Source organism: Coregonus lavaretus, assembly GCF_964263955.1.
Source record: "Coregonus lavaretus genome assembly, chromosome: 26".
NCBI lineage: Eukaryota > Metazoa > Chordata > Actinopteri > Salmoniformes > Salmonidae > Coregonus > Coregonus lavaretus.
The window spans coordinates 1953955-1970000 of record NC_140013.1 but is presented as its reverse complement, the minus strand read 5'-3'; the positions used below and the strand labels follow the sequence as shown (position 1 = coordinate 1970000).

Below are 16046 nucleotides of genomic sequence, written 5' to 3'. Positions count from 1 at the left end.
GAGATTCTTCAAATAGCCACCCTTTGCCTTGATGACAGCTTTGCACACTCTTGTAATTATCTCAACCAGCTTCATGAGGTAGTCACCAGGAATGCATTTCAATTAACAGGTGTGCCTTCTCAAGAGTTAATTTGTAGATTTTTTTCCCTTCTTAAATCGTTTGAGCCAATCAGTTGTGTTGTGACAAGGTAGGGGAGGTATACAGAAGATAGCCCTATTTGGTAAAAGACCAAGTCCATATTATGGCAAGAACAGCTCAAATAAGCAAAGAGAAACGACAGTCCATCATTACTTTAAGACATGAAGGTCAGTCAATACGGAACATTTCAAGAACTTTGAAAGTTTCTTCAAGTGCAGTCGCAAAAACCATCAAGCGCTATGATGAAACTGGCTCTCATGAGGACCGCCACAGGAATGGAAGACCCAGAGTTACCTCTGCTGCAGAGGATAAGTTCATAAGTTACCAGCCTCTTAAATTGCAGCCCAAATAAATGCTTCACAGAGTTTAAATAACAGACACTACAGACACTTCTCAACATCAACTGTTCAGAGGAGATGTGAGTGTATGGATGATCTCCGCATGTGTATTTCCCACCGTAAAGCATGGAGGAGGAGATGTGATGGGGCTTTGCTGGTGACACTGTCAGCGATTTATTTTGAATTCGAGGCACACTTAACCAGCATGGCTACCACAGCATTCTGCAGCGACACGCTATCCCATCTGGTTTGGGCTTAGTGGGACTATCATTTGTTTTTCAACAGGACAATAACCCAACACACCTCCAGGCTGTGTAAGGGCTATTTTACCAAGAAGGAGAGTGATGGAGTGCTGCATCAGATGACCTGGCCTCCACAATCCCCCGACCTCAACCTAATTGAGATGGTTTGGGATTAGTCGGACCGCAGTGTGAAGGAAAGCAGCCAATAAGTGCTCAGCATATGTGGGAACTCCTTCAAGACTGTTGTAAAAGCATTCCTCATGAAGCTGGTTGAGAGAATGCAAAGAGTGTGCAAAGCTGTCATCAAGGCAAAGGGTGGCTATTTGAAGAATCTCAAATATAAAATATATTTTGATTTGTTTAACACTTTTTTGGTTACTACATGATTCTATATGTGTTATTTCATAGTGTTGATGTCTTTACTATTATTCTACAATGTACAAAACAGTAAAAATGAAGAAAAGCCCTTGAATGAGTACGTGTTCTAAAACCCTTGACCGGTAGTGTACATTTTACGGACACAATCTATTTTACAATAGTTATATTTTGTTTGTTTTTAGTCCTTCCTCTACCCTCAACCTCTCCCATCTATTTCTGATGATTTCTATTTGCCATATATTTGTAACTGTGCTGTTTCACAAAAGTTCTGAACCTATATACATTTTACAGACACAGTATATTTTACATTTGTTATCTTGTTGTTATTAGTCCCACCCTTCAGCTCCATTCAACTCCTCCCATCTACAGTGGGGGAAAAAAAGTATTTAGTCAGCCACCAATTGTGCAAGTTCTCCCACTTAAAAAGATGAGAGGCCTGTAGTTTATCATAGGTACACGTCAACTATGACAGACAAATTGAGGAAATTTTTTCCAGAAGATCACATTGTAGGATTTTTAATGAATTTATTTGCAAATTATGGTGGAAAATAAGTATTTGGTCACCTACAAACAAACAAGATTTCTGGCTCTCACAGACCTGTAACTTCTTCTTTAAGAGGCTCCTCTGTCCTCCACTCGTTACCTGTATTAATGGCACCTGTTTGAACTTGTTATCAGTATAAAAGACACCTGTCCACAACCTCAAACAGTCACACTCCAAACTCCACTATGGCCAAGACCAAAGAGCTGTCAAAGAACACCAGAAACAAAATTGTAGACCTGCACCAGGCTGGGAAGACTGAATCTGCAATAGGTAAGCAGCTTGGTTTGAAGAAATCAACTGTGGGAGCAATTATTAGGAAATGGAAGACATACAAGACCACTGATAATCTCCCTCGATCTGGGGCTCCACGCAAAATCTCACCCCGTGGGGTCAAAATGATCACAAGAACGGTGAGCAAAAATCCCAGAACCACACAGGGGGACCTAGTGAATGACCTGCAGAGAGCTGGGACCAAAGTAACAAAGCCTACCATCAGTAACACACTACGCCGCCAGGGACTCAAATCCTGCAGTGCCAGACGTGTCCCCCTGCTTAAGCCAGTACATGTCCAGGCCCGTCTGAAGTTTGCTAGAGTGCATTTGGATGATCCAGAAGAGGATTGGGAGAATGTCATATGGTCAGATGAAACCAAAATAGAACTTTTTGGTAAAAACTCAACTCGTCGTGTTTGGAGGACAAAGAATGCTGAGTTGCATCCAAAGAACACCATACCTACTGTGAAGCATGGGGGTGGAAACATCATGCTTTGGGGCTGTTTTTCTGCAAAGGGACCAGGACAACTGATCCGCGTAAAGGAAAGAATGAATGGGGCCATGTATCGTGAGATTATGAGTGAAAACCTCCTTCCATCAGCAAGGGCATTGAAGATGAAACGTGGCTGGGTCTTTCAGCATGACAATGATCCCAAACACACCGCCCGGGCAACGAAGGAGTGGCTTCGTAAGAAGCATTTCAAGGTCCTGGAGTGGCCTAGCCAGTCTCCAGATCTCAACCCCATAGAAAATCTTTGGAGGGAGTTGAAAGACTGTGTTGCCCAGCGACAGCCCCAAAACATCACTGCTCTAGAGGAGATCTGCATGGAGGAATGGGCCAAAATACCAGCAACAGTGTGTGAAAACCTTGTGAAGACTTACAGAAAACGTTTGACCTGTGTCATTGGCAACAAAGGGTATATAACAAAGTATTGAGAAACTTTTGTTATTTACCAAATACTTAATTTTCCACCATAATTTGCAAATAAATTCATAAAAAATCCTACAATGTGATTTTCTGGATTTTTGTTTCTCATTTTGTCTGTCATAGTTGACGTGTACCTATGATGAAAATTACAGGCCTCTCTCATCTTTTTAAGTGGGAGAACTTGCACAATTGGTGGCTGACTAAATACTTTTTTCCCCCCCTGTATCTCTTAACACCATCCATATTGGATTTCCATTTGCCATATATTTTTCAACGGTGCTGTGATGCTTCACAAAAGTTCTGAACCTTTCTATTTTCATAGTATCTACAGATTGTAAATTAAAGATAAACAGTTTTGCTAAAAGTATTATTATATTATTGATCGATTGTCTATGACTTTTCAAATCACCCAGTATTGCTATCTGCAGCGTTAGCGCCAAGTAAATGTTGCAATTCTTCAGCCATTCCTGGACCTGTGACTAAAAACAAGCTACATATGGACAGTACCAAAATAAATGATCTAATGACTCTGTCTCTTCGCAGCAAAATCTGCAGAGCTGGGAAGGTTGTATCCCCCATATATATATATATATATATATATATATATATATATATATATATATATATATATATATATATATATATATATATGGAGGATTGCAACCAATAGAATATATATATATATAAATATATATATATATATATATAACATTCTATTGGTTGCAAGAATTTTGTATAATAATTTAAATGGAAAAATTCTACATTTTGAATCCGGCGTCGTTTTGCGTATCAGTTCATAAACCATGTGTCATGGAATTGGTACATCGAAAATCTCTTCCCAACTATTTTGCAATCTATATTGCACAGCTGTCAATTTTTTGTTCCTTAAATGAAACTGGTATATATTTTTATTTATCACGATTTTCTTTAAACCATTTTGGTCTTTAATGCAGGGCCAACAGACAAGTTCCTTACTTTTTCCCCCTTCCACTTGCCTCTTTAATTTTTGCAGTAATACTGCAATTAGTTGGTTGTAATTTTGGGTAGAGCAGACATTTCCATATATTTTTGTTAGCTGCATATGTGACATAGCTCCACCAGTCCTTTTTTGTTTTAATCAATTAGTATATTTGAGTTTAACCACAATATTTGTTGTATTATTAGTTCTGTCTTTTCTGGTGGATTAAACAAAAATTGCAACCAACTTTCTATGGTTTGTTTTAATAATAACTATATTTTGGAGATTATTTCGTTTTCAAATAACCAAAAGTGAGATGTTGTAATCTGAATAAAAGGAAAAAGGCCATTCTTGAACATGGGGTGAGACATTTTTAATAATTTGCTAGAGAACCAATTCGGATTTAAGAATAGCTTTTGTATGACTGACGCCTTTAGTGCGAGGTCTAATGCTTTAATATTTATCAATTTCTGCCCTCCGAATTCATATTCATTATTTAAATAGGCCCTTTTAATTTTGTCTGGCTTGCCATTCCAAATAAAATGGAATCTTTTTTTCTCATATAATTTAAAAACCAGGTCACTAGGTTTAGGCAAGATCAAAAGCAAATAGGTAAACTGGGATATGACTAAAGAGTTAAATCAGGGTGATTTTTCCACAAATAGACAGGTATTTTCCTTTCCATGGTAACAAGATCTTATCTACTTTCTATTTAAATGTATTGTAGTGAGATCATTTCTTTATTTTGGGTTATGAACACTGAGTATGTCCACATCACCACCAGACCATTTTATTGGTAAACTACATGGTAATGTAAAAGTTGTATTTTTTAGTGATCCAATATGTAATATAGTACACTTTCATAATTTGGTTTTAATCCAGAGAGGTAAGAAAAATTATCTAGATCCTCTATGAGGCTATGGAGGGATCCAAATTGTGGATTTAAAAGAAAACATGAATCATCAGCGTACAATGACACCTTTGTTTTTAAGCCCTAGAATTCTAACCACTTAATATTAATGTTGGATCTGATTGTAACAGCTAACATTTCGATGGCAATAATAAATAGTAATGCCAATAGTGGATAACCTTGTTTTACTCCTCTTGACAGTTTAAAACTTTCTGAGAAGTAGCCATTATTTACTATTTTACACATAGGGTTACTATACATAACTTTAACCCATTTTATAAGAGATTCTCCTAAATTTAAATTTTCCAGGCATTTATATATATGTCGTACTTTATCAAAGGCCTTTTCAAAGTCAGCAATGAATACCAGGCCTGGTTTCACAGATTTTTCATAGTGTTCTATTGTTTCTAGTACTTGTCTTATATTATCTCCAATGTATCGTCCATGTAAAAGCCCTGTCTGATTAGGATTAATAATATCCGACAATACCTTTTAACTCTATGCGCTATAGCATTTTGCTATAAATTTTGCATCACAACAGTGTAATGGACTGGATCTTTATATTTACCACTTGGATCCTGTTTCAGTAATAATGAAATCAGACCTTGTTGAGTGTCTGATAATCTACCATTTATATAGGAGTGATCAAAACATGCTAATAACGGTCCTCTGAGTATATAAAAAAAGGTTTGGTATACCTCCACTGGTATGCCATCCAGCCCTGGAGTTTTCCCGGACTTAAAGGCTTTAATTGCATCAAGAAGTTCCTCCTCTGTAATTTGGCCTTCACATGAGTCTTTCTGTACAGCTGTTAATTTTACATTATTAATAGAAAATAAATCCAAACAATTAGCTTCGGTTAGTGGAGATGGAGGAGACAAATGAAAACATATGCTTGAAGTACTTCCTCTTTCAAAATATCATGACTCCTTCATTTGTAACAAGTTTCAGTTAATTATTTTTGGTAGCGTCTCTATGTTGAAGATTAAAAAATAATTTGGTGCATTTTCCCCATATTCCATCCAGTTTGCTTTATTTTTATAATATATTACACTTGACCTTTCTTGAATAAGTTCCTCCATTTATTTTTGTTTTTCCTCTAACTTATTCTGAGCCTCTATGGTACAGTTTTTATTGCTATCTATCTGTTGTTAGACCTTCTATTTCCTTTGTTAGTATGGACTCTTTTGCCCTAAATTGCTTTTGTTTTAGAGATGAGTACTGAATTGCATGGCCTCTAAAAGCACATTTAAAAGTGTCCCATACAATAAGGGGATCTGCTGTACTTATGTTATGTTGGATAAAGTCAGTTATAAATTATTCTGTCCTAGTTAAAAACAAGTCGTCATCATCCAATAGGCTTTGATAACATTTCCAATACCCTCGCCCAAGTGGAAATTCTGTAAGAGTAATATTATTGCCAATTATGTGATGGTCCGACCGCATTCTGTCCCCTATCAACACTTTTTAAACTTTTGGTGCCAGAGAGAGTGACATAAGAAAGTCATCAAGACAACTAGCTTGAATGAGCCTCCACCATGTATATCTCACTAGGTCAGGATATTTAAGCCTTCATATATCCACTAGTTCCAATATATCCATGACATTCGTGAAGTCCCTCAAAAAGTACAGTTGCCTACATCTAAAAAGGCTGATTTAACACACACACACACACACACACACACACACACACACACACACACACACACACACACAGTCTTGTATTTGTGACCAATTTAACACACACACACACACACACACACACACACACACACCGGAAGTCCAACTATGAGTTGTCCGCTCACTCTCTGGCATAGACTGTGGTTGAGTCCCAACTGGAACCATATTCCCTATATAGAACACTACTTTTGACCCTGGTCAAAAGTAGCACACTCACTAGACCAGGGGTTTCAAACTCATTCCATTGAGGGCCTAGTGTCTGCTGGTTTTTGGTTTTTCCTTTCAATTAAGACTTAGACAACCAGGTGAGGGGAGTTCCTTACTAATTAGTGACCTTAATTCATCAGTCAAGTACAAGGGAGGAGTGAAAACCTGCAGACATTTGGCCCTCCGTGGAATGAGTTTGACATGTGCACTAGACACTTCTAGGCTATAGGCAGGGCTCTCCAACCCTGTTCCTGGCGAGCTACCGTCCTGTAGGTTTTCACTCCAACCCTAATCTAGCACACCTGATTCTAATAATTAGCTGGTTGATAAGCTGAACCAGGTTAGTTACAAATGGGGTTGGAGCAAAAACCTACAGAACTGTAGCTCTCCAGGAACAGGGTTGGAGACCCCTACTATAGAGAGATGGAGAGAAGATACAGCACCGATAAAGTGTAAGTGAGCCACAGCAGGGCTCTACAGTGCGACCATTTTACTCACATATGTGCCTAAATATTTTGCTGTGTGACCTGGAATGTTAATTTAGGAGCAGAGCCCTGCAAAGATGTGAAGACATAGATCGATATCTCGAGTACCCATGCACACACACATGCACAACCATGACCTTGACTCAACTTCATGTATCTCATGTATCATATGACTAAAGGGTTGTATTTCACTTACATAACAGACAAGGACTCGAGGCAGGCTGAGAAGAAGGGAGGGAGACGCACGCACACATCCTGTTTTCACTGCTACTCAACCAGCCAGGGACTCATTAAACCTTTCCCGGCAAGTCGGCAACAATGTTATCACTGATATTTTATCTCTGCAGCCTTAGCTAAAGGAGATACACCTACACGATAATGTCCATAGTCCAAGGATCCGGCCCTGGCTAGGTCAGAGGGCTGTCCTAGGGTGTATTCTCACTAGACAGCAAACGGGTCGAAACAGGGATACCTGAATTTGTCCAATAAGAAATACCCGCTTTCCTTACAAAACCTTTTCTGTTGCAAAAAGTTTTGCTGCGGTGTGCACTAATAAATGCACTCGTCCTGCCCTTCCTAGAGTATAGACCGGGTACTTCACATGAGGGAGTGGATAACACAAAGGGAACTGACAGTCAACCACACACACACACACACACACACACACACACACACACACACACACACACACACATCAGCACATTTTAGAGCCAACTATTAACAACGTCATGACACACACACAGAAGGACAGAGGGAGAGTGACCAACTGGGGAAACACACATCTCTGTGCTCCCCCCACCCACTCTCATTCTTGACATTCTTCTGCCTTACTTCCAATGTGAAGTCCAGTCAAATTTGGCTCCAGCGGTTCTCCTTCTCTCTCCCTCACTCTACTCTCTTCTTCTCCAGACTGTGCCGAGTGTGCTCTGTTACATTTGGTCTGAGGTTTTCCTTTCCTGAAGAGTCCTCCTGACGAAGACTTGGACAGACAAGAGTTCTCCGTGGCTGGCTGAGAGTTCTATCTTATTTAAGAACTGTCCCGGGGTAGCCTCTCTCTCCAGAGTCCCGACAGAGGTACCTTCCGTTACTGCCTGGCTTTTCTTCCTTTTTTCCCTAGTCTGAGTGTTCTAGCCAGCAGAGAATTCCCAGAATTCCCTCAGTCGTTTCTTTCTGTGGCTCCCTGTAGCGGGAGGTTTTTCCAGAAGGGTTTTTCTTCTCTCCCAGCTCGGCTGTTAGCCTAGCCAGCTTAGCGGTGCTCTGACTGGGAGAGAGCCGGGAACCGTGGTGCAGGCCCCTCCCCCATCCGCCTGCCTCTGTTCTCTGACTCACATATATAAACTTCCTGTCGTCAAGGTGATCCCACACAGGGGGCTGGAATGGAGGGAGGGGTGTGAGTAGGGGTGTTGAAGGCCACAAAGCAGCCCCTCTTTACAGCACAGAGAGAGAGGGGAAAGGAGAGCACTTCATTTGGTTGTCTGTAACTGAAAGGCCACCTTCGCCTGAGCTCAGACCTGGGTTCAAATACTATTTGAAATCTTCCAAATACTTTGAGTGTTTGCTTTAGCCTTCCTGGAGCGCCTTCCTGGAGTGCCAGATGTTTTGCGACTATTCTATTGGTTCCATTGCAGCAGTCAAGTTCAATCAAGCAAAACTAAAGTATTTGAAACTATTTCAAATAGTATTTGAACCCAGGTATGCCTGGACTTGGGCTGTCATCAACGAGAGACCAAGGAGATCTCCACTCCAGCCAGCGTGAGAAACCGATAAAAATAGAGCAGGAGGAAGTACCCTCTCTCTTTAACCTCAACACAGAAAATGCAACTCTGTGGACGCATTCGCATACTGTACATACTGTCAACATTCTCTGTCGCACACGCGCACACACACACACTGTAAACACACAAACTCAAACACAAGCCACCACTCACTCACTGACTAACACAGCTCCACCCAGTTATTAAATGTAAATGAGTCTGAAAGGGTCTTTCCATGTCATTTCAGCAAGCCATGACACCCACCATCTCAGATTGTTCTGAAATCATTTCTGTAGTTAGAAACAGATACGATAAGAATTCCTGCAACATTATTTTGTTGAAATATAATTTGATCTACCATAAATTAAGCTAATTGATCGCACCCAAATTGGACATTTTTAATTTATAGGATACATATAATATTCAATAATTATGGTACCTAACATCTAATAATGAGTAAGACATGAGGAATATAAATAAGTGGCCAAAAGCCATCCACGGACCCCCCACAACAATCCCACCCCAACAACGAGTATATAGTATCAGTTCTCTATGTTTGACAAATAGTATGGAGCTGTGGTTTGGAGTATTGTTTCTTCATCCTATGTAATATATTCCCAGTGAATTTGGTGATGTTTCCACCCCCTGTTCAGATACATTTGTCATTGAAGTTGTTGGGTTTATGTCCCAACCTACATCCTGCTATTATCAGGATCTGACCATTAGTTGGTGTTGTTCCTGCTATTAGGTTATATATATATTATTTTTTTTAAGAATCAGTATGATTTAAGAATCAAGTACCTGGACCAGGTATGACAGCAACCCATGCTTTGGTTATGTTTATCTGGCCACTGTTTTAAATGATAACGTTTTCATCTATAAGTAACATCATTGAGTTACACAATAAAACATTTGTATACTTTAGGATGATTTGGACATGAAGCATGAACATGCTAATATAAGTACCATTGACTACAAAAGTTAGCATTTGAAACAGTGGCCAGGTAAACAAAACCAAAGTATTGGTAGCTGTCATACCTGGTCCATAGACTATTTACAGGGTAAGAACATGTAATTTTGTAATTTGAACCTGGTAATATCAGGATGTAGAATGGGACAACAACTTCAATAGCTAGGTTTCCATCCAATTGGCGAACGATTTTCATGCGAATATAAAGCAAATTCCTCATAAAAACCATATGCGCATTTTCCCACCAGAGATGTGTTTCCATCAAATTGATTTGTTGTGGATAAAAGGATGTGCGTGATGACATAATACACTTAAAAATAACTTTTGCGGTTAAATTCGCATGTACTGAATACAAAATAAAAAATAAAAATAAAGTTAAAGGAAAAATCCACCCAAAACAACTAATTCCTATAATTTACAGTGTTACATAACAATATGTGAGAAAAATCTTGTTTGTGAACAAATGTTTCATTTTGGCATTATAATAAGTTTGGTAGCAACATGTGAAAATCGTTGTGGAAATCTGTTGCAGCTTGACAACAAAGCCCAAAATACAATGCTCTCTCTATGGGTTGGCTGGCTAGCTAGCAAGCAAACGTAGCTACACAGAATAATAACAAAGTCAATATCAGCATGTGAAGTAGCTAATTAGCTGTAAAATCACCTAAACAAACTGCACTATCAATTTAGGAGTCTACAATCTCACCAGGTTCAACCTGCAGATCGATGTGCCTCACAGAGTGGAGTCTAACATTTTATTTACTTTTATTTTTATCAGGGAGTCCTACTGAGACCAAGGTCTCTTTTACAGATGAGCCCTGAATCACATAAATTACAGAAAATTCACACATCAATATAAATTCAAAATGCAAGCAGAAAGAAAAACACGGTCATAAAAAACTAACACATTCATCAGTAATAAGGTCCTCAATCAGCTTTTTTAAATTGCCCAAAACATCACATTTAAGAACATTTTGAAGATTGTTCCACAAATAATGTGCAAGAAAACTAAAAGCTGATTTATCTATTTGCATGATTATGACATTCGCAACGGTACCATGCAATGCACCCTGGACTGAAGAGGCAGACAAATAGGAGAAATGTGTTAAGTTACACATTACACAATTACTCATTTCTCGAGGTAGGAATATCGCAAAAATATGATCAAAGCCTCATTCGAGAGAAGACAATCTCCCGCGTTATAAAATCGGCCAGTATTGAAATCTGACATGTATGATAGATGTTTTTGCGATCTAAAAGTAGTATTCTTATTTACTTCCAGTGTAGTGAGAGCGGGTTTACCGCAAGGCTACGTCACGCCGGCCGAAATACTGCCTGCTTGAATGGCAATAGCTCAGATACACATGAAAATATGAAATGACCCAGGGAATTGATAGAAGATGGCTCAGAGATGCACAAAAACAATATAACATTCAAAATGGGTTAATCTTTACTTTAAATGGGTTTCCAACTTATTTTCAACTCTACTGATGGTTTTGTTACAAAGAATGTTGCGTTATATAGCGAATGTGCCCACTCTGGTCTTGGCACGTGCGCTTTAGACAAAAGCTTGCAGACACAGTGTGGGTATAGCCTACATGATCAGATTATTATGGACATTATTTTATTTGTCAAATGGCAGCCAAGCATCAATCATCATGTCACTAGAATAAGACCCTCGATATTTATTGGAAAGGAGGATCAAACTCATCACTGTGCACTTTCACTACCCTGTGAAGTTCATCATAACTTATTTAATCTGCAGCTCCATTGTACTTGTCAAACAGAGAACTGATACTATATACTAGTTGTTTTGGTGGTATTGGCATGGGGAGTGGGGGGTCTGAGGGTGGCTTTTAAGCATTTCTTTGCATTTCTCATGTCTAACTCAGTTAGAGAAAAGTTTGGTCCAAATCGGATGTTAGGTACTATATGTATTGAATATTATATGAATCCTATAAATTAAAATGACCAATTTAATTAGCTTAATATCTCAGAGATCAAATTATATTTCAACAAAATAATTTTGCAGGAATGATAACCTTATCTGTTTCTAACAACAGAAACGATTTCAGAACAATCAGATGGTAGGTGTCGAAATCCTCTTTCTTGTGCTTTTTGAGGTGGAACGACCCCAAAGGCAACCTATAAATACACTTCAAAGCCAGACTCTAAACTTATTTTGTGTCGTGATTTTTTGCAGAGAAAGAACCCCCTATTGCAGAGTAGCGTATGTGATGAAATGTTATTCATGTCATCAGGAAATGTTATCATTATCAACAGTCAGGAATTGTAAGTGATGAACACGGAGCGTAGGTTTGGTGATTTTACTGGTGTTCATCCTGCGGTTTGGTTGTCTGACCACTGCATGACCACATGATGATGAACCTTAGGTTAGAATGACCACGGCCGACACAAGGCTGATATATTGGTGGACAGTAGCCAAGAAACTTAAGAGATGTACAGAGAGAAAGACAGACAGGAAGAAAGGGGGAAAGAAAGTAAGAAAGAAAAAAAGAGGGGACTCACAGTGACTGTCACAGGCTGATATTTGGATGGACAGTAGCCATGAGAGACAAAAAAGATATAGCCTACAGACATAAGGACAGAGAGAAAGAAAAAGCAAAATAAGTAGGCTAAAGAAAGAAAAATATAGAAAAAAGGGACTCACTGTGAAACTGTTGTTGACGTTCTTAATGCTGGATTCGGCCACGCTTGCGTCTGTCAGGTCAACCTCATCAAAGATGATTGACTGAAGAGAAGAAAAAATGAGTTTTTTTTCTTTACATCATCCGACTGTTAGGTCTAAATCAAAAAGCTTGAAAATAGTCTGTGGAGAGGTACTACTGACCTCTTTTTATTAAGTGTAGAAAATAATGTGGCCTGTGTGGTCCAGGGGTTAGTGTCACTGACCCTGGCACATGTACAGCCTAGGCTTACAGAGTTGGCATGAGTTTGAATCTGATCCACTGTCCTTCTGACTCGTAATCCCTCCCATCTTTCCTGTCTCCTCTTCACTGTCTAAAAATAAAATAATTATATATACTACCAGACAAAAGTTTGGACACACGTCCTCTTTCAAGGGTTTTTCTTTATTGTTACTATTTTTTAAATTGTAGAATTATAGTAAATACATCAAAACTATGAATGGAATCAGGCAGTAACCAAAGAAGTGTTAAACAAATCAAAATATATTTGAGATTTGAGATTCTTCAAATAGCCACCCTTTGTCTTGATGACAGCTTTGCACACTCTTGGCGTTCTCTTAACTACATGATTCCATATGTGTTATTTCATAGTTTTGATGTCTTCACTATTATTCTACAATGTAGGAAATAGTAAAAATTAAGAAAAACCCTTGAATGAGTAGGTGTGTCCAAACTTTTGACTGGTAATATATATATATATATATATATATATATATATATATATATATATATATATATATATACATATATATACACACACACATATACACACACAGTGCCTTGCAAAGGTATTCATCCCCCTTGGCGTTATTCCTATTTTGTTGCATTACAACCTGTAATTTAAATGGATTTTTATTTGGATTTCATGTAATGGACATACACAAAATAGTCCAAATTGGTGAAGTAAAATGAAAAAAATAACGGACAAGTGGTGCGTGCATATTTATTCACCCCCTTTGCCATGAAGCACCTAAATAACATCTGGTGCAACCAATTACCTTCAGAAGTCACATAATTAGTTAAATAAAGTCCACCTGTGTGCAATCTAAGTGTCACATGATCTCAGTATACAGTTGGGAAAAAAGTATTTAGTCAGCCACCAATTGTGCAAGTTCTCCCACTTAAAAAGATGAGAGAGGCCTGTAATTTTCATCATAGGTACACGTCAACTATGACAGACAAATTGAGGAAAAAAATTCCAGAAAATCACATTGTAGGATTTTTTATTAATTTATTTGCAAATTATGGTGGAAAATAAGTATTTGGTCACCTACAAACAAGCAAGATTTCTGGCTCTCACAGACCTGTAACTTCTTCTTTAAGAGGCTCCTCTGTCCACCACTCGTTACCTGTATTAATGGCACCTGTTTGAACTTGTTATCAGTATAAAAGACACCTGTCCACAACCTCAAACAGTCACACTCCAAACTCCACTATGGCCAAGACCAAAGAGCTGTCAAAGGACACCAGAAACAAAATTGTAGACCTGCACCAGGCTGGGAAGACTGAATCTGCAATAAGTAAGCAGCTTGGTTTGAAGAAATCAACTGTGGGAGCAATTATTAGGAAATGGAAGACATTCAAGACCACTGATAATCTCAAAAATCCCAGAACCACATGGGGGGACCTAGTGAATGACCTGCAGAGAGCTGGGACCAAAGTAACAAAGCCTACCATCAGTAACACACTACGCCGCCAGGGACTCAAATCCTGCAGTGCCAGACGTGTCCCCCTGCTTAAGCCAGTACATGTCCAGGCCCGTCTGAAGTTTGCTAGAGTGCATTTGGATGATCCAGAAGAGGATTGGGAGAATGTCATATTGTCAGATGAAACCAAAATAGTGTTTGGAGGACAAAGAATGCTGAGTTGCATCCAAAGAACACCATACCTACTGTGAAGCATGGGGGTGGAAACATCATGCTTTGGGGCTGTTTTTCTGCAAAGGGACCAGGACGACTGATCCGTGTAAAGGAAAGAATGAATGGGGCCATGTATCGTGAGATTTTGAGTGAAAACCTCCTTCCATCAGCAAGGGGATTGAAGATGAAACGTGGCTGGGTCTTTCAGCATGACAATGATCCCAAACACACCGCCCGGGCAACGAAGGAGTGGCTTCGTAAGAAGCATTTCAAGGTCCTGGAGTGGCCTAGCCAGTCTCCAGATCTTAACCCCATAGAAAATCTTTGGAGGGAGTTGAAAGTCTGTGTTGCCCAGCGACAGCCCCAAAACATCACTGCTCTAGAGGAGATCTGCATGGAGGAATGGGCCAAAATACCAGCAACAGTGTGTGAAAACCTTGTGAAGACTTACAGAAAACGTTTGACCTGTGTCATTGCCAACAAAAGGTATATAACAAAGTATTGAGAAACTTTTGTTATTGACCAAATACTTATTTTACACCATAATTTGCAAATAATTTCTGGATTTTTTTTTCTCATTTTGTCTGTCATAGTTGATGTGTACCTATGATGAAAATTACAGGCCTCTCTTATCTTTTTAAGTGGGAGAACTTGCACAATTGGTGGCTGACTAAATACTTTTTTCCCCCACTGTATATACACCTGTTCTGAAAGGCCCCAGAGTCTGCAACACCACTAAGCAAGGGGCACCACCAAGCAAGCGGCACCATGAAGACCAAGGAGCTCTCCAAACAGGTCAGGGACAAAGTTGTGGAGAAGTACAGATCAGGGTTGGGTTATAAAAAAATATCCCAAACTTTGAATATCCCACGGAGCACCCTTAAATCCATTATTACAAAATTGAAAGAATATGGCAAAACAACAAACCTGCCAAGAGAGGGCCACCCACCAAAACTCACGGACCAGGCAAGGAGGGCATTAATCAGAGAGGCAACAAAGAGACCAAAGATAACCCTGAAGGAGCTGCAAAGCTCCACAGAGGAGATTGGAGTATCTGTCCATAGGACCACTTTAAGCCGTACACTCCACAGAGCTGGGTTTTACAGATGAGAGCCAGAAAAAAGACATTGCTTAAAGAATAAAATAAGCAAACACGTTTGTGATCGCCAAAAGGCATGTGGGAGACTCCCCAAACATATGGAAGAAGGTACTCTGGTCAGATGAGACTAAAATTTAGCTTTTTGGCCATCAAGGAAAACGCTATGTCTGGCACAAACCCAACACCTCTCATCACCCCGAGAACACCATCCCCACAGTGAATCATGTTGGTGGCAGCATCATGCTGTGGGGATGTTTTTCCATCGGCAGGGACTGGGAAACTGGTCAGAATTGAAGGAATGATGGATGCCGCTAAATACAGGGAAATTCTTGAGGGAAACCTGTTTCAGTCTTACAGAGATTTGAGACTTGGACGGAGGTTCACCTTCCAGCAGGACAATGACCCTAAGCATACTGCTAAAGCAACACTTGAGTGGTTTAAGGGGAAACATTTAAATGTCTTGGAATGGCCTAGTCAAAGCCCAGACCTCAATCCAATTGAGAATCTGTGGTATGTCTTACCAGAGTCATTCGTAGATGGCGGGAAGTAAGCTTGGCTTATATGGTGTCGACTAA

At 39.4% G+C, this 16046-nt stretch overlaps 1 protein-coding gene across 2 annotated transcripts in view; it reads right to left on the bottom strand.

Annotated features, from left to right (window-relative positions):
- The window catches only part of LOC311102129 (diacylglycerol kinase delta-like), a gene marked incomplete at its 5' end in the record, with an annotated part of 86554 nt that overhangs the window by 46902 nt on the left and 23606 nt on the right, over nt 1–16046 (bottom strand). For both annotated transcript variants that reach the window (XM_084143364.1, XM_084143365.1), the window contains one exon: nt 12477–12557. In XM_084143364.1, coding sequence (XP_083999490.1) covers nt 12477–12557 — 81 coding nt within the window. The remainder of the gene's footprint in view (nt 1–12476; nt 12558–16046) is intronic.